This window comes from Strix aluco, chromosome 4 (genome assembly GCF_031877795.1).
Source record: "Strix aluco isolate bStrAlu1 chromosome 4, bStrAlu1.hap1, whole genome shotgun sequence".
NCBI lineage: Eukaryota > Metazoa > Chordata > Aves > Strigiformes > Strigidae > Strix > Strix aluco.
The window spans coordinates 96443920-96464448 of record NC_133934.1 but is presented as its reverse complement, the minus strand read 5'-3'; the positions used below and the strand labels follow the sequence as shown (position 1 = coordinate 96464448).

The following is a 20529-nucleotide window of genomic DNA, read 5'->3' as shown; positions in this document are numbered from 1 at the left end:
ATTTTGTGGGCATTTCATCCTTCTGCTCAAGCAAAAGTACAGTTTTTATTAGTTGTATTCATATTGCTGTTTCTGGAAGTAAGCTGGCTTGTGGGGACTTACACTGTCAATGAAATTAAAATAACATGTTATACTGTATTTTTTGCTTTATATGATGGAATTGAGAGTTACTATACTATCATCTTTTATTGTATCTGAAATACCTGAGCACAGTGGAAACTGCAATTTTGCTGGCATTAAACATTTTTGTAAACTAAACTGTATTTATGAACAACTTTTTGTGTACATCCATAACCAGATCTTGTTTTCATGTATTTCTGCTTTTCAAGTCTGTGTCTCTAGAGAAAGTATACACTCAGAAATTTATACAAATTTATTATTAGGATCTGCAAAAGGTAACTTTGTTGACTTCAACAATTAATAACATTTCTTAAGATACCAGAAAACAGCTCTAAATATCCATTTCTGCAGTACTACAGAGAAAAATTCCCTCTTGCCAGGTATGCAGGTGCTCAGCCTGAAAATAAAATGTAGGCACGCCGCTAAACATTTTTATATCCTCCATAATTGCTTTAGAGCCATAGAATAAGAAAAGCGGGTTTAGTTCCTGCAAATGAATGGTTCTTTGAAACACCAATGGAATTGTTCAAATATTAGTTTTAATATCTCCATGAAGCAGCATCTGTTCGGGTTAGGAAGACAATGTTTTCAGTGTTAATTATTGGGACAAGTCAACTTGAATAAGCCTATTCAAACTCTTTATGGGGTGTGGGCAGAGTTTGCAGTAATTGTCTGTATCAGAGTGAATCAAGATTATCCTCTTCTCAGGGTTTTCTTCAGATTAATATGTGCATATTTTAAGTATATATAAAATCTTTTGAAGTACTGGTTGCAGTGATCACATTTCCAGAATGTCATTCTTGAAAACTTTGAACTAATCATTAAAACATGGAAATTCTTTATAATTGGGAATGCATAGGCGGCACAGTGTGTGTGCTTTACATATACCATCTGTCTCTGTTTTGATTTTTGCTCCTCTTTCTTTGTTGATAACGCTTTTGAAGCACTTTTGGGTGTTTATGACATACAGATAAATATCTCTGGCCTTACTCAAGTGTATGTTAGAAATAACATGGTATTTTGTTAAGCGTCTTTAAACCTCTACAACTTCTTTTGATGTCACCTTTCTTATTTAACAGAACTATCAATGTCTTTCAATATTTAGGAAAGTACATGTAATCTTTTAGCAACCATGACTTACTATAAACACAGAAAGAGTATGTTTACAATGATCTCACTGAAAATACAGATACTTAGTTACCCTCTGTGGCAATAAGGCATCAGGAGATGCCTGTCAACCATACATAGCTGTTAATACATACCAAATAATTTGATTACACATGTGATATATCAGTTAATAGGAGGTCATAAAAGTATAAACTAGGACTCTTCAAATAATCTTTTTTTCAAATGAAACTGTAAGATAGGAGGTTAGTCTTTTTATGTTTATGCGTCAAATGGGATTGGAATGTGTTCCTTGATTCCCTGGTTCTGTTCCCCCAGACTATAACCATTCCTCTTCTCTTACCCGTGTTCTGACATGGTCAAGAACATACATTTTAGTATTAGATGTTTTTATTGTTAAATTTTCTGCTGCATCAGCTTCATCCCACAGAACTGCTTTTTTCCTTGGATTCACCTCTTAGCTGTTATTCAACTGTTAGTCTAATCTTCCATTTATTGTCCCTAATTTAGTCCTACACCAGTGCTAAGGAATGTCAGGACAAATGATCATTTCCTCCATACCACAACAGTGAGTCCAGCAACTTTCCTGCTTTCTTGTTCGTTTCTTGCTTTTGCCTCAGTGCAACAAACTACCAGTTCCTCACTTCTTCCCTACTTCTGACACACTGTTTAACCCCTCTGTAGTCTCTGCATCTTCTCTAGCCAGGTCATTTTCTCTAACTGATAAAGGGAGAGTCTTCCTATCTACTACTGTTTGAAGAGTCTGTACAGAAGCAAATGAAGTAGCCATTATGAGTAATCAGAAGTTTCCCTTAATGTTACTCAGTTACTTCCATACTTTGCAAGTCAGTTAGATGTCCTGGGTGTAGGCCACCATCTATCAACTCTCAAATATAGTTTCATCCTCTTAATGTGGGAATACAGGTACTATGAAGAATTTACAAACTAAACAAGTATACAAGAAAACCTCAAGGAAATGAAGAAGAAAGAATTAATGTAAAAACTTGTAAACTTGTAAAAACAAATATGTTTGAAAACATAATAAATTAAAAATCTATAGAGTTCTGTGACTTCAAAAAGAAAAAAATCCCTGTTCACATCCTGGATGATGAGAGAGAATGCATCCTTAGTAATTTTGTGGAATGAACCCTTACCAATAAATTAGCGAGTTTGGCTGCCTTTCAGAGGAACTTTGATGGGCTGGAGAAATGGGTTGACAGAATTTGTGTGAAGTTGAGCAAAGGTAAATGCAGTATCCTATACCTGGGATGGAGTAACCCCTGGAATAGGGAAATTGAGCCTGACAGCATCTGTGCAGAAAAAGCACTTTGAATTCTGCAACTTGAACATGAAACAGGAGTGTGTCCTTGTGATGATGAAGACTGACTGCATACTAGGCTGCATTAGTAACTGTGGTCTGCAGGTTGAGGGGAGTGATTTTTTTTTTTTTTCCCTTCCATTTTGTGATTATGAGACTGTATCAGGAGTATGTTTTCCAGTTTTGCTTCACTAAGGAAGACATTGACAAAAGAGTTAATCAAGTGGAGGGCCACCAAGATGATTTGGGGATTGGCATGCATGTCATGCCAGGAGAGCTCTGAGGAGAGGCTAGATTTTTTCAGTACTAAACCAGAAGCCTACAATGGAATTTTACCACTGTCTTCAACTACTTAATGCAAGGATATAGAGAAGATGAGATCAAACACTATCTCATCAAAAGTAACAAGTTGTTGGAAGGGAAATTCCAGTTAGATATATGAAAATATTTCACCCTTATTTTTCCACAGTGAGGGTGGTCAAACATTTTAGTAGCTCTCCAGAGTCACTACGAGATTTTGATCCTTGAAGATACTCAGTAAGTACACTACTGGACAAGGTTCTGAGCAACCTGATCTAACTTTGGATTTAGCTTTGCTTTGAAATGGGACTTGGATCAGATGACTTTCACAGGTTTCTTACAACATAAATTTTTCTGTGATCCTAAAGAATTTTAGAATTTTAGTGAGGTAGGTTTCATTTCTAGCTAAAATAAAATCTAATATTTTCAATCGAGGCACAGCCAGCCACACATATTTTTATTCTTCTTTAATATCTTGCATGCACTAGTCATGATTTAGGTCATGGATTTATCTCAAAGAATAAATAATACATGCCTCTTTAAAAAGTATTGCATACTGTTCACATTTTTCAAATACTTTGAATAGTATAGCAGTTTGTTACTTGCATTTAGGTTTTCATTGAGTAGTTTAAGTCATTTTCACTTCAGTCTTCCATAAAATTCAAGGACAAAAATGAAATTTAATAGTGAATAATGAAATGTAGTACTTAGACTGGTTTTGTAAAGCTGTAATTGCTGACTTCCTAAACGTTTGGCAGTTTATTCTGCCAGCTGTAGAACTTGAGTGGCCAATGCACTGTTTCATTACTCAAATGTATCATGGCTTCGTTTGTGCAATAAGATAGCTCTCTGAAGTTCTTAACCTAAAATACATATGTTTTGAATACTTTAGTCCAAAGTTATTATACCTGTTAGAGAAACGTGAACTGATTTTTAACAATTGTTCCTATGTAATTGATAACTAAGAGTTGCTATGGAAGGCCATTTTGTCCTTCTTATGAAAATTTACCATAATTAATAGATAATAAGGAATGGAATACTTCATAGTACTGTCAGCATTTGTACTACTGTCATCAGTGCTATTTATCTTAATGCTTTCTAAAACAGGGGTCTGAATGACATGGAGTTGGATGCTTCATCCATGGAAAAGAGGTTTGCCTTTAAGTTTCTGAAGAAAATTTTAAAATATGTTGATTCTGCTCAAGAGTTTATTGCACATTTAGGTAAGCTGCAGATTTTGTTTTAAAAAATAATTAAAACTGTTGATATTTAAATACTTGAATGTATGTTTAAATTTGTAGTGACCACTATTTTATTGCATTTAAGAAACTTAAATTCTGTCTTTTAATTTGCAGATTGAATTCTTGGACATCTGTAACTAGCTAAACTGTTTCTGCTGTTTTATTTGTATTTCAGCGAAACTAAGTTTGCAAGGCTATATCAAAGAGCTATTGTGTTATTTATTATTAGACAACTTCTTATTCGTGTCTGCCTTGATTGTATCCTTGCAGAAGCCATTGTAACCAGTGGAAAAACTGAAAAATCTCCACACGACCAAGAAATAAAATTCTTTGCCAAAGTGAGTGATTTAGTATTTCAAGTAATGTACATATACATTCCATTACACAGAACACGGAAATTTGTAATGTTAGACTGCTTTTCAGGTAAAAGAAATATATCTTTCCCATTGTTTTCATGGTAAGTAATCAGTTAAATGTTGTGAACAAATATTTCAAAATATCTTCCAATATATTTCAATATACTTCCTGGATACAAAGATTTCAAAATATTTCAATATATCCGCTTCTACGTGAGAAGGAACATAGAAATTAAAAGGCAGCTTATTTATTACATGAAATTAAATCCTCTTGCTGAACATATACATTATTTCTGAAAATTTTTGCCTCGGTATATCACTGAAGTGCATAGTATCATTTAATTAACAGGAAGAAGTATTCCTGTGCATAGTAATGACATACATGTTTGTGTACCTAATAAGAAAAATTTTGTCAATAATCAGACTTGAAGTAAGGAACGTTTAGGTTTTAATTTAGAATCTTAAGGAAAAAAAAGCCCTCTCCTTTTATATCTGTACTGGACAGTTACGTAAATAGCGGAGAGGAAGAGTCCTCTTAGTTCAGTGATATTTATCACTGTTGAATGTGAGAAGAGTAAGCCTGCAATATTAGATCCAAAATATATAGAACTGTGTAACTGTTTATTATTTACATAACTTTTAAGTAAAATTGTAAGACTTAAGGTTTTAATTTATATGACTTTGTGTCTGAAATGAGAAAATACAAGTGTTGCAGAACTTCTAAAATTCTTTGAATGAACTTTGACCAATCAGAGCATTGTTGCTACATTTACCATTGTGCTCTGTGAAAAATACATTTTGTATCTGTATTTCTTAGGTTCTTTTACCATTAGTTGATCAGTACTTTACAAATCACTGCCTCTACTTCCTGTCTTCTCCAACAAAAACACTCAGTAGCAGTGGATATGCATCAAATAAGGAAAAGGAAATGGTAGCAAGGTAAGTAGAAAATTAAGATACACACAGGAGGGTTCTATATAGATAATTAAAGGTTTCTTCTTAGAATAAAGAGAAAGATAGTTCAAAAACTCACTTTCTTCAGATGGAAAGTGAGTAGTTTATTCTGTATCAGAATGGCAGTGAGTGAATAGAATTCCTAATTTTAGTATTCTCTAATATATAATTAAAAAATTAAGTATATATATTAATGATATATATTACAATATATAATTGTGGATGATAACATCAAAAACATTAGTAAATGATTCTGCAAGCAATGGAACTAATAAAACTTAAGTTTCTACTGGGTTTGTGTTTCATTGTTGATGGAAGTTTCTGGTTGAAGCTTATCCCTATTAAATGGTCTCACATTTAAATTTTCAGATATCAAAAATGTGAAAATACCATGATGCACTGTTTTTGGTGGTAATTATGGATTCTTCCTTCTCTACAAAATTACTTCTGCCCCCTACACAAAAATTGCTAGATTTTGATAATTTTTAGACATCTACTGTTTCAGATTTGGTTGGAATCAGCCATTTGACTCAAAGGTATTTTAGAAAACTCAATTAAAAAGAGACAGTTGCCTTTTAATTTATAATGTGTTGCCTTTATAAAAATATTAATTTCATTTTTCTGCATTTAGCATTGAAAAATTAATATCTAATTTGTTTTTAACTATGACTTTCATCTAATATTTTTGTTGCCAATTTTTTTCTCCCCTTCAATGTGTGCTGGCAGTTATTTTCTTTGGAAAATTTTGTATTGTAATCTTTCAAACTGTAATTTACTCTCATGCTTTCTGACTTTAACTGTCAGTTTCTCAAATTTCTTTTGCTGTCCTTCACTATGTTGACCAGAGTTGACTACTTTTTCCAAGAGTAGATATAAAATTTGAAAGTAACAATTACTTACTCATTGTTATATAAGATCCGGTCTGGCACTGAACTTTCTAGATTCCATTCTTCAGTTTATCTTCCAACATATTTTTGCATTTCTCTACATTATTATTACCTTTTTGTTTCCATCAGGGTGGTCATCCTTATATAACAGTTGCCTTCAAGATGGACTGTTAAGTCCCTAAGATTCTGCTTTACTGAGCTTTCAGATATATGTGCAAGATAGTCCTCCAGTAGCTGGAGAAGTCAGCTCAGGTTCAGGAGGATGGAAGTTTCATTTAATTTCATTTCAATTTCATGCTTCCTCTCTGAATACTCCTATTACTTCCCTAAAGTCAGTCAGGTCAGTTTAATAAAGCTAGAAAGATGCTTACTAGGGTTGTACAAAACACCTTTACAAGGGCACATAAAGGAAGCTAGATGTCTAGCCTGCATATCTGTTATTATAAATTCAGAAATATCTTGTAATTCTTTCTCCATTCTTCATTGGGAAAAGTGACTATCAGTTATTATCCTCTTATAGGAAGTATAGTATTTTCTTACTATTGTGAGGATAAAAATGACAATCTGTTGTTAGAAAGAGACCATACCAATTCCTAAGGGTATATTTGCTTTGTTTTGTTATGTCCTAATTCCATTTGTAAAGTATAGCATAGATGCAAAACAAGTCCACATAGCTGTCTTTGTTTTTAAAAGTTAAAGTAGCTCCTCTAATCTTTAGAGAGTTGCTGATTTTTCCTTTCTCTTAATTATCCTATTATTCTAACAGATAGGTTAGATATGGAAGTTTCTGACATACTTGCGAGAAGCTCTTCTAGTCTGTATATATTTCAGGACTCATCAGCAGTGGCTAAACACAGATTTATTTATTTACAGAGGATATCTTTGCAAATTGTTTTGAATAGTATGAAGATTTGTAATGTTTGTTTCCTGCAGAGTGCCAAGTAAAGTACTAAAATGTTACTTGTTTTTTCTTGTTCTTACAAAAAAAATTTCTTATGCAGAAATATAGCCACAAAGAATGATTCGACCATATTATATGCAATTGTTGGAAACCATAGTAATCAAAAGAAAGTTTCACATTTCAAGTCATCTCTGAAATAGTGAAGCTTAGAAAATGAGAGAATTCAGAAGCTTCAAAAAGTTATTCTGCTTAATGCAGTTATTTGACTGACTGTTATAATGTATGATTGAAAATACCCTTTCCAGGAACTATGTTGTGTTTTCTCTTTCATATTCCTACTACTCTTTACCTCATATTCTGAATAAATCCTTAATCTTTGTCCTGTCTTGCTCTTTCTGTTCTTTTCTACTTCAGCCTGTTCTGCAAACTTGCTGCTCTTGTTAGACATAGGATCTCACTTTTTGGTAAGTTGTTAAGAAAGATCTTGATAAAGTTAAAAATATAAAGAATGTATTACCATTGCTTCTATCTTACCTGAAGCTTTTCACAAGCTATAGGCAAAATTCTATAAAATGATGCATAAACTTCCAGTACACTTAGTAAGCAGAACATGGCTTCAGAACATGGCTCCGAAGCTAGCAGTTAATAGAATATGTAAAGTGATGGAGCAGGAAGAAATAGCAGCTTTTAGGATTTTCAGATTCCTTTAAAAAAATCTTAGGCCTTTGCAGTTACTTTTGGCTTTTCAAAAGTCATCTTACACTAATTATTTTGATTTCTGTCATCCAACTGTTGAATCCAATAGATTAATCGATTTCTCAATAGGCTAGGGGGATGTAGGGAAAAATAACATACCTTTTTCAAAGGTATTGGTAAGAAAATTATAAAATAAATGTAGGTACTACAAGATACAAAGTTCAGAGTACTGCAGAGTCAAGTGATGAAAATGAACTGTAAGTTATTCTTTTTAGTTCTTGTATGGAAATGGATTTAAGAAATTGAAAGTTAATTCTAGAACCAGACCTAACTCTCCCTCCAGTGACCTAAGGTGGGAGACTTATGTCATGTCTTGTTTAACCAGTGCATCCCCAATATGACATTTTGGATTATTAGATTATCCTACATTTTCTATACTATTGTGCTCTCAACAGTATCTCTTTCTAACCAGGTAGTGATTCTGCTACAATGGTGAACTGCCTGCATATCTTAGCTCAGTCTCTTGACACGCGGTAAGTTTGCAACATTTGTACCATATACAAACTACACAGGTCTTGCAAAGCTTTTCAAGAGCAGTTGCATTGTTTCTGTATTTTTTATTCTTTATTTGTAATTAATAATGTTAACAGTATCAATAATTCAGATATTGACCTCCATATCAACAGATTTAATCTAAAGGATTTCATCTACATTTTTCTGTTCAATGCCTGTCATTAAAATATTGAAAACTTTTGTCACCCATTCCAAGGGCATCTGAAGACTTTATTGGGAGATATAAATGACACAAACCTTGGAACTGCAGTATTAATACCTGTAGATATTGAGACAGTTTAGTGCATATTGGAAAATTTGGCATTAGAAGTATGCAGAATGTATTAATATATGGGCATAGTTATGTTTGCTAACTTCTACTGTTTACCTTTGAAATGCTTATGTAGATTAAAACACAGGCCAGCATTGTTTTCTAATTTGAGCTGTTTTCTGGCATGGTTATGATATACAGCAGCCTGACAATGAGCTCATTGTGAATAACACCACTGGGAAGATTCATTAAAGGATTGGAGGACAGTGCAAAAAAATTAATGAATGGGACTGTGATGCTGGTATTGTAGTTGCATTTTCTAGATTTAGGGTGCTTTGAAGATAGGTAAACATGTATCCTGACTGGCATACTTAGTGGATCTCATAAAAATATAGGGATTGAGGTTTTTTTTTTGAGCATATTGTACAGAGGAGCTGTCTCACCACCTGTGATGTTTGCTGAGAAGGCATTATCTTATTTGAAAACAGATCACAAAAACTGGAAAGACAAGACTGAGGAAGCAAGTTCTTTGTTTTTATTATTTTGTATGAAATACTCCAAGCTAATTGTTGATTATACTGCTATGTAGCTGTAACATTCCTTTACAGTTCATAATATAAACTTCACTGATACATGTGCGTATCTTCAAACACTGATAGAATTTAACATGTACATATATATCTATACAACTACTAAAGATCAATGCAAAGTTAATATTCTTCCCTTATTATTTTTCAGAACTGTTATGAAATCGGGATCTGAGCTTGTTAAAGCTGGTTTGCGTGCCTTTTTTGAAAATGCAGCTGAAGATCTGGAAAAAACTTCAGAAAATCTTAAACTTGGAAAGTTTACCCATTCACGAACACAAATCAAGGGTGTTTCACAGAATATCAATTATACTACAGTAGCATTGTTACCGATCTTGACATCAATTTTTGAACATATTTCACAATATCAGTTTGGAATTGATTTACTTTGTAAGTATTTTATTTTATTTTTGAAGTTTACTGTGTTATAATAATACAAATGCTTTTTAGTAATGATTGCATAAATTCGAAGGATGAAATTCTGTTTTCAGTATTTCTGGCATTAAATCTGAAATTAGCTGCATAGTACATAATTTCTATTGCATGTTTAAAAATAACAATCAGTAAGTTTCAAGTTAATTATGTACAATATTTCTCCAAACATTGAGAGAGAATTTCCCCTTAAGTGCTCTCTTACCGTGTAGATGAGACTAATTTCGTATAGAAAATTAAATTATGCTTATTTTTGCTACGTATTTTTACTCGTTAGATAAAGGAGACAACTCATTATTAATTCCTTGTGGGTTTTTTCTTACATTTGAAAAACACTTTAGTTCTTTTAATTTCAATTTTCCTTATTTTTAGCATCATTTAGTTTAAAATTACTGAAGGGCCTCCTTGAGATTCAGCATATGCTGTTCCAAAATTTTGTGTTCTTTGGGTGATCGCAGTTTCAAAGCAAAAGATAATTAAAAGATGTGAAAAGACGTTCTTTAAAAAGGTGGGGAGCCTTTAGGTGATGTTCCTAGAGGTTAGACACGGACTGATGTGGTTTAGCTTAAAATTGTACTCTGCAAATGTGTTAACCTGCACTATCTTATTAGCAGTAATCTGCTGGCCTCTTGGAATGACTGATGATCTGTTAGGTTGTAGAATGAATGTAGACAACAGACCAGGTATCAGAGAAATTGAAGATAAATAACACATGTGGAATATTGACAGCCTAGAATGTTCAGTGATATGTATGCTAAACAGTTTAGACACTATTTATCAGATTGCATAAAACAGATGTTTAATATTTGGGAAGTAGTCTTTAGTTGAATAAATATTGATAATCTCCTTCTCATTTTCCTCTAGTGGGTGATGTACAGGTTTCATGTTACAGAATTCTTTGTAGCCTCTATTCCCTTGGGACTGGGAAGAACATCTATGTTGAAAGGTATCGAGTGAAAAACTCAGCATGTAAAATTTTCTTTAGGAGTGTGTTGTTTAGGTAATAAAGCAGTTTGAATGAAAGGTGAATCTGAAACAGCATGAGCATGTTTAAAATATACTTTAGCTGGGATGTAGTTGCCTATATCTTAGAGTTTAATTCCAGTCAAAAAAATAACCAAGCCAAAAGTAAATAAAAGCAAACAACTCATCCTGCATATGTCAGTGTATCTGCAAGGAGTTTATTTTTTCCATAGGGAAAGCTACATTTTCCCATGGGTTGCCATTAAGGTTCTCAAAGTTTGGCTATTGCATGTTGCTGTGGTAAGTAGACTGAGTACTAAGTAGGCTGTGTCTGTCTCACACCTAAATCTATAAAGTTCTCAAAAACATTGTACTGAGCATAAAATCCTGAGCATATGTAGAGCATTCTGACAGCCTTTAACTCTACAAAGGAAACCACTTTACCAGTTACTTCTAGACCCCACTCCTTTTAAAATGCAATTCCTTTAAGCATCTAGTTGCTATGATATGTTCCAAGCCCTAGATTTTCGATCCTCTTCCATTAAGAGAGCCTCATATCCATATCTGCTACTTCAGAAAGGAGAACCCTGATTATCAGTCTATCACAAGACAAGAGCCAAAATAATCAACCCTTCCTTATGCTTCTGAAGGCTTTAGGTTAGGCACTTTTCATGATCTTTCTTTATAACGAAAAGTTTAAGATCCACAGGGCCTGAGAGAGAGACTAATCTGGAGGAAATACAACTCTGTAGTCTGGTTAGGAGAGGCTTTGCCTAGTATGAGGAATGCTGGTCTCCCTTCCTTCCAGTTTATTCAGTAATTTTTCCATGCAAAATGCAAGAACAGTGTGGTGGACAGACTGTCTCTTTCCTCCCGCTCTGCATGCATGTACCTGTGTGTACTAGCTCTTTCTGGATTATGTCCACATTCAGTCATTTATACATCCATCACTAAATTACAAAGCTATGCTCTTTCATTCTTCTCCTTCTGGACTTGAAAATCTTAAATACTCTTTGGCACAGATCTGATAGGCAAAATAGGAAGTGCCTTACCCCTACCCTAACTAGCAGTCGGGGTCTTCTCACAAGAAATAAAAGGTGGTTGTGTTTGTATTGTCTTTCAATTCAGAATCACTCACAGCACAGGCCTCCACGTGATTGGCAAGAGCTGTAAGCACTGGACTGCCCAGGAATGGACTGCCCCTGGAATGCGCTGCCCAGGGCAGTGGTGGAGTCCCCATCCCTGGAGGTGTTTAAGAGTCGGGTTGACAGAGCGCTTAAGGATATGGTGGAGTTGGGAGCTGTCAGTGTTAGGTTAATGTTTGGACTAGGTGATCTTCAAGGTCTTTTCCAACCTAGACGATTCTGTGATTCTGTGGACAGTTACACTAAATGTTGATGTTAGCAGCATCTCCTTTTCCTACTGCAGTTGTTTTCTTAGAAGGTGTTGCACTTAAGGTGATGAATTAATTTGGTAAAAGATGAATCCCCTTGCATTCTAGCTGGTCCTCAGAGATTAGAGGGGCTAGGGGCAGCTGGATTTATCTCTTGATAGGTATGCCAATTAAGGCCATAACTACAGGCCTGACACCAGATGCACAAACAGCCTGTATGCTGTAGGTCCAGTTGCATTCAAGAGAAGCAGTCAGGTTCACGAATAGTATGGTTTATTCTTATGCAACATTTACAGATTCTTTAAGATTGCCTATGATAAATGCACAAATTGCAGGTTGGTTATATAGCACTACACACAAAAGAAAAATGATTGCAATTACACACACTTAATTCCTGTGTAATCACTTGGTGTAGCTGAGGACTCAAACCTTACCAAAAGGCGTCCCTTCTGGGGGGGGGCAGGGTGAGGAGCACAAACCCATCAATCTGTCCCTCCGATTTGGTGTTGGATTATCGTCCCTCCGAGTTAGATACAAACTTGGGATAGTATTTATCTAAGTACGTATGTGTGAGTGGGTGGGACTGTGGTCAAGCCATTATCTCTTGAGTAATGACACAGCACATTCCTTGGTGCAGGGGGTGCGCAGTTTTTTGTGGGAAAAGAGGGAGGATGAGAGACAAGGGTGGCAGACTACTGCAAATCTGTCCTTGAGATAAGTAAAAGAATGGGACCGTGCGGCCTCCACCTTGCTTCGCATTCCTCCTTGGCGCCACAGCAACACAAATCATTGGATCTCCATCCCGCCCTGTGTTTGTTCGGGGCACCATGTGTGAAGGAAATGTGTGTTTTACAGATTTTTTCACTGTTTTGCTTTTCCCACACTTCCAACATAAGGGAAGAGTGATCAGATCAGGTATATCTGAGGAAATTAATTAGTCTTCTAAGGCTGTGTGGTTTCCAACTGTGGATTTCATTTAGTTTGGTTTTCACTAGACTCACTCAGGCTCTTAAATTAAGGCTGTAGGCAGACATCAGTGTCTAGGTGGGAGGTAGGATTTCAAACACACTGTTCAATATTTCAGCAAAACTTAGAAGTGAATGATTGAGGTGACTTGAAGTTATTCAAGTTAAACAATGTTCATATTTAGGATCAAAGTGCAGTTTTTCTCCTAGTGAATTTTGGCAGAGACATTAAGAAGTTTTACCTTCTATTGCAGGATGAGTCATAGTTCACTTTTATAGGCCAATATCACTTTTCATGGCTGAAATAGTTGAGCTGATTCTACAAGATTTCTGGCTGCTGGGGTCAGGACTAATACTAAGCTGGATTGCTGCTGCTTTGTTGTGACACACTTCCATTTTGTACAAAGAGTGTTTAGCTTGTTTAGGAGATTGGAAATGATTCTGATTTCTCTGTGGACCCTTCTTCTTTAAATGTCTCTGTGGTTTGTAAATGTTGAGGGCTGGATAGAAAATGCAGTAGTCTTTGACCACTTTGAGCCCTAATGCTCTACTGGCAAGTGTACTATTATTGCTGTAGGTATTCTGACTATGAATTCCTACCCACTACCCATTTCTTTTCATTCACTGCATCAGGAATTTAGGTCCTGAATTGGGTATGAAAAGGGAGCTTTCAACACCAAGTACCCAAAAGTTGTATGTCCCTTTATGGTGTCTTGGTCTTTTCATGGTTAGTTTATAGAAACACATTTCCAAAGGATTTTTAGCACAAATGATGAAATTGTATGTCTTATTACTGGTACAGATATTTCTTAACTTCTACAGAAGTTAAGAAATTATAGCATATATTTTTTTTATGTATGTAGTTAAATATGACAAAATTACCTGCTGTATTCAGTCATGCATACATATCCAGATTGTTCAGTGTAAGACTTCAATTTGACCTATTTAAGGCTTCTCGAAATGAAGACTGCCAAAGATGCAAGAAAGTCTGTTATAACAATGGCATAATAGGAAATGCTTCTTCATGACTACCATCAGTTGGTGGTCTTTTATCTTGCTTTCATTTTTCAAAGTCTAGATTGATTTGATTACATTTGAAGTGTTTTCCACTTCCTCCAAGACTTTGCACATCAGCCTCTGACAGGACTTTCTCATTCTTTGGGGTGAATGTTTCCAGTTAGTCGACATCCTAACATATTTTGTCTAAAGGGTTAATTTGGCTTTCTTTACATTTTACTCCATTAATTCTATTGAACCACTCAGTTCACTGAGTGATTATCTTACATGATTTGCTTTTTATGTCAGTGACTATCTGCTCTGAAATTCTTTTTATCTTTTCTAATTTGTGTCCTGCAAAATTATAGGCTTTTCCTTGGTTTGTCATATTTAGGACTTCCACATGACAGAAAATATCTGTGTACTTAGAGTAATTTTCTCAGCATTGTTGTATAGTTGTTCACCTTCTCTTTTTTCAGCTTCTTGGTATCCTCCTTCATATAGAAAGATGGGTATGCATTATGACATTGTCATGCATGTGATGTTAGTCTTTTCAAATTACTTTTTAATATGCGTTTGTGTGCATACATATGTACACACACCAAGTTTTTCCTTCTTGATCAAACAGAAGGCAAAGATGTAATAAAATTTCCATTTTAGGAAAATTTATGAAATCTATATATATAATATTGCATCTTTCATTACAATTTAAATTGGAAAAAGAATATTGCTGTGCTCTAAAATATAGTAGGAATTCTAACATTATCAAGAATTTGGTTTTTAGTGAAGCGTTCTGTGGTTGCTATCTGTGATACTAATGCATCATATATTTTGTTGCAAAATGTACAGTCAGAACATAAGGAAAATGACAGAGATATATAGATGGAGCGCATAGTTTCTTTTTAATTTTGTGGTAATTGATTTCTGCATTTTCCATTTCTTTGATGGTAGTAAACCAACAGGAAACTGTAGTAATCCTGTACAGAGAACGAATGAGCATTCACCTTGAAATAGTCATGTTATGCGAATCATGTTACATGAAATACCCAAGTGAACAAAAATCCTTTTTTATAACGTTTTTCAATTTTGTAAGGCCATTGCTTTTGCCAATTTCTTTTGTTTCTCCTGCAACAAAAGAAGTTGGAGGGTATATAGTTGCATATCTCTTCACATTCCAGCATGGTTGTGAAATAAAAATTGACATAGCAGTTGAAGATGAGGTAGTAGGTGGGTCACATCTCTGACTTTAGGTCATATAATGAGGAAGGCTGTGTTGACATGAAGGAATCTTAAAAAGACTGTTGTTATTCCTGGAAGTTGAACAATCATAGCATCATAGAATGGTTTGGGTTGGAAGGGACCTTTAAAGGTCATCTAGTCCAACCCAACTGCAATGAGCAGGGACATCTTCAACTAGATCAGGTTGCTCAAAGCCCCGTTCAACCTGACCCTGAATGTTTCCAGGGATGAGGCATCTACCACCTCTCTGGGCAACCTGTTCCAGTGTTTCACCACCCTCATCGTAAAAAACCTCTTCCTTATATCTAGTCTAAATCTACCCTCTTTTAGTTTAAAACCATTACCCCTTCTCCTGTTGCTACAGGCCCTGCTAAAAAGTCTGTCTCTGTCTTTCTTATAAGCCCCCTTTAAGTACTGAAAGGCCACGATACGGATTCCCCGGAGCTTTCTGTTCTCCAGGCTGAACAACCCCAACTCTCTCAGCCCTTATTCACAGGTTCCTATGATCATTTTTGTGGCCCTCCTCTGGACCCACTCCAACGGGTCCATGCCTATTCCAAAAAAACCATGGAGCTTCAAAGGATGGAAGGTGTGTGCTGTCTTTATCCAATCTGTATGTCAAGTGTAACAAAATCTGTAAGGCATCTTTTATATAAACAGTGCTTCAGAACTTCAGAAGAGTACCTTAGCTTTAGTTTTAAGCCAGTGTGAGTCTGGTCTTATGCTGAAAAGGACTGTCTCAGAATCTCTTGCACCTTCATGCATACATTTCCACCCCTTTCTTTTTTTCTGGAAAATAATGTTTATGCAGCCAGATGATGAGCATGTTTTGTCACTGTTGCTTTGGCTTGATTAGTTTTGGTTTTATGGTGAGGTTTATTTTTAGCTGGACCAGTTATTTCATCCAGTTTATCAAGATGCTGTCTGAGTTCTAGTGCTAGCACAGAACAGACAAATAGGAACATGGGAAGGTTGCTGGGGGTAATGCAATATTGCCCCTTTCAGAACAGCCACACAGAAAGCCATAAAGTCAGGAAATCAATCTTCGATAAGTAGCAATAGTCTTTCTCATCATTTGACTATGTAAATGGTGTGATGTGTGAAGCAAAAGAAATATATATATGTATACACGTGCAGCAAAGAAGTGAAATCTTGAAAAAGGGTATGACTGCCAAAACAAATTCCTATTGATTATATACATTTGCTCTTTGTTTAAGCAAACCAAAGGTATAATAAGAATATGCAGTTACTAATCTATTCTTTGTGCATATTCTAGACATGTTTTCTATAGCTTGTAGTCACACAGTGGCACTGTGGAGCAATTTGCATTTAATATACAATACTTGGTGAAGTTTGTTTTTTCTTAAAAACTGTGTTTCCTATACTGCTCTAATTTCCAACAGTTTTGTTCATGTGAGAAATACAGTTTTTCAGAACAGTTGTTCCTAATGTTTTAAAAAGATAAACTAAATCAGCAATAAATGTTAATTCTACTTTATAATGCATGTTAGACATTGAAAGCCTAGTGAAAGACTTTTCCTCTTAGGTAACTCTTAGTGTCTCTCATACAGGCAGCGTCCCGCACTTGGTGAGTGCTTAGCCTCTCTTGCAGCAGCCATTCCAGTAGCATTCCTTGAACCTTCTCTCAACCATTACAACCCATTATCTGTCTTCAACACAAAAAGTGCAAGAGAAAGAGCAAGTAAGTAGTGTTCCTCATGGGGGGGGGGGGGGGGGGGGGAAGTGTTTGCTCCTCTCCAGATAATAGTAATAGAAAGAAATTGTAATAATGAATAAAAGCCAAATGTACGCCTCAGTAGAGGACTCCTACTATTGCTCTTTTATTACTTGTCATGTTAGCCTTGCACTTTGTTGAGACTGTGTTAACATTGCTCCCTTTCTCCTAGGATATTTGGATATTTTTCTGAACATGATGTTTGAATTCTCTTCTTAAACTGCATATTGTAGTATTTGAAGCTTAGTTGAAAATCTTACCTACATTACAAAAATTTTTAGAAAATTGTACAGTTGTGTTCTTACTAGCAACATGCAAGAGGTTTAATATCTTATTTATGTGAACAGAAAAATTATCTATATTTTTTTTTATGTTACCGGTACTCCAATGCAGTTTGGTATAGGGAACTCCTGACAGAATATGACTTTGATTCCATGAAAACTTAATCAAATGAGCATGAGTCCTACACAGATTTTCTTTGTTTGCTTCTCTCCCAACTTACTCTTGATGGACCCTCATATCTTAAAGTATTTCAGTATTTTCCTCGTTAATCCATGTAAGAGTCATTACCTGACAAAATCATTTTCCTCTAAACAAAAAAAAAAAGTAGGTAGATTGACTCCATATGCTTCATAACGGTTTTTCCATCTAAAATCAGTTATGGAAAAGCTTGGACTAGCCCTTCCTTCCTGTCAGCTCTACTTTATAGAAGCAGCACTGGTGGAAGAAAAATTTTGCTAGAGTGACTGGAACTAGATTATGATAGGTTGTTAATTGCTGAATAAGTACCCTTCAGTTTCTAATACAAGCATCCGACAACTGGAATTCTTTCCTGGCATTTTTGTTATGAGATAGATGTGCAGAGTTCATGAACTGGATACAGTTTAATTTTAATCTCAGCCATAGTTTTGATCTGTTTGTTTCCTTTTCTCTGAGGTGGATTTAATCTTTTGCGAATTGACATGAGTTGTGAATGGTTATGGAAACAACGGCCAGAGTTTATCCAATATTTATATAAGCTCTCAGTTCTACACTTTTACATAGCTGGGCTGTTCACCAGATAATTGCAGGACACCTTATGGTAAAGCCATAGCTTTATGGCAGCTATTGTCTACATCAGCGCTATATGCACATCATCAGAAACACATAATTTATGAGATGAGACCTATATACCCCAAAGTCTTACTACAGTTATGTCTGCCCAAGTCAGTGACAAGGAAAAACGTGAGTGACAATGTTATTTGTAGTTAGGGCTTAAACATAGATGAACGTACATGTTCTCTTTTATTTTGTTAATTAATCTTTTGCTCTTCTGCCTTTACTTGCAGTTTTAGGTATGCCTGATACAGTAGAAGAGATGTGTCCAGAGATCCCTCAGTTGGATGGACTAATAAAGGAAATTAATGATTTAGCAGAGTCTGGAGCAAGGTATACTGAAATGCCTCATGTAATTGAAGTTATCTTACCCATGCTATGCAACTATTTGTCCTACTGGTGGGAAAGAGGGACTGAGAGTGTTCCTCAAAGTACTGGGCTTTGCTGTACAATGATAACATCTGAGCATCTGAGCATCATTCTTGGAAACATTCTGAAAATCATTAACAACAATCTGGGAATAGATGAAGCATCTTGGATGAAAAGAATTGCAGGTACTGTAAATATTTTTAAAGAGTAATTGTACCTAATAATATTTAATTACTTTTCTACACTTTACCATATTACCAAGTGATATAATAATAATAAATTGAAATTAAAAGCAGCAGGAAAGAAAAATAAAAAGTAGATAAGTAACAAAAAGGTAAAGATATTTTGATTTTTTTATTATTATTTTTATGCATGCATTGTAGCATCACTGTAAGCACAGAGCTTTCTGTACAACGTAATGAATTTTGAAAATCTTACCTTCTCTATGCACTGTATAAGAGCCTTTGCATTTAATTTGGAGTTGTGAATTCCACTGATTTTCAAGACACCCACGAACTTAGTATTGCAGTAGAGAGTATAAATCCTGTGAATTCTTTTCATGAAATATCAGGACAAAAGAGAAAGAAAGTGTATATGGCGAAATAATTCCAGGAGTAACCCAAGTTCAGAATTGGTTGCTTTGCCTGAGTAACTGCGCCAGCTATTAAATGAGCAGGCAGATTTCTCAAAATGTCCTGTAACATTTAGTAGCTAGCTAGCTAAAGAAATTTACTGCTGTGGTTTAACCCTAGCCAGCAACTAAGCCCCACCTATCCACTCGCTCACTCCCTGTCCAGTGGGATGGGGGGAGAGAATCAAAAGAATAAAAGAGAGTAAACTCATGGGTTGAAATAAAGACAGTTTAATAGGTAAAGCAAAACAAGGAATTCATTCACCACTTCCCATTGGCAGGCAGGTACTCAGCTATCTCCAGGAAGGCATGGCTCTGTCATGTGTAACGGTTACTTGGGAAGACAAATGCCATCACTCCAAATGCCCGCCCCCCTTCCTCCTTCTTCCCGCAGCTGTATATGCTGAGCATGACATCATATGGTCTGGGATATCCCTTGGGTCAGTTGGGGTCAGCTGTCCTGTCTGTGTCCCCTCCCAACTCCCTGTGCGCCCCCAGCCTACTCGCTGGTAGGGTGAGGTGAGAAGCAGAAAAGCCTTGACTCTGTGTAAGCACAGCTCAGCAGTAACAAAACCATCCCTGTATTATCAACGCTGTCTCCAGCACAAATCCAGAACATAGCCCCATACTAGCTACTGTGAAGAAAATTAACTATCCCAGCCAAAACCAGTACAACTGTATTCAAATTTTATCATTCATCTTAAAAAGTGTAAGAGTATAATATGCAATAAGTTGTCAAGAAAATCATAGATTCATAGAATCATAGAACAGTTTGGGTTGGAAGGGACCTTAAAGATCATCTAGTTGCAACCCCCCTGCCATGGGCAGGGACACCTTCCACTAGACCAGGTTGCTCAAAGCCCCGTCCAACGTGGACTTGAACACTTTCAGGGAGGGGACAGCCACAGCTTCTCTAGGCAACCTGTGCCAGTGCCTCACCACCCTCACAATACAGAATTTCTTCCTTATATCTAATCTAAATCTACCCTCTTTCAGTTTAAAACTGTTGCTTAATTGTAGAGACTGTTGAGTTAATTGTAGAGACCACTGCTTGCAGTTTCATAGTGACTGCTTATCTACGCAGGAAGATAATGTACTAGTGTGGTTCTTGCAAGGATTTTTGACACAGGTGATCTGCTTTTTATTATTAATGCTTGTACAAAATAGATCTATGATCTTGAATTAGTCATTCATTCTTTGCATTTTAGTTTGTCCAAGGCAAAAGAGATAAAGGAATTCTTCCAGAACACTGTCTTCTGACCATATTCTGACACTGTATACAAAAAACCACACAAAAAAAACACCAACGGTTTTTTTATGAGAACTTTGTGTCTCAGTCCCTACTTTGTTTAGATTCTAAGTTAGAGACATGTGACTTGCCAAAATCATGGTAGTTTAATTGA

The 20529-nt window shown here is 35.6% G+C and overlaps 1 protein-coding gene across 1 annotated transcript in view; it reads left to right on the top strand.

Annotated features, from left to right (window-relative positions):
* Positions 1-20529, top strand: part of RYR3 (ryanodine receptor 3) — a 254312-nt gene that overhangs the window by 176105 nt on the left and 57678 nt on the right. The window contains exons 58-66 of the mRNA XM_074824480.1: positions 3971-4086; positions 4375-4442; positions 5278-5399; positions 7617-7666; positions 8371-8431; positions 9460-9698; positions 10605-10686; positions 16868-16998; positions 18360-18680. Coding sequence (XP_074680581.1) covers positions 3971-4086; positions 4375-4442; positions 5278-5399; positions 7617-7666; positions 8371-8431; positions 9460-9698; positions 10605-10686; positions 16868-16998; positions 18360-18680 — 1190 coding nt within the window. The remainder of the gene's footprint in view (positions 1-3970; positions 4087-4374; positions 4443-5277; positions 5400-7616; positions 7667-8370; positions 8432-9459; positions 9699-10604; positions 10687-16867; positions 16999-18359; positions 18681-20529) is intronic.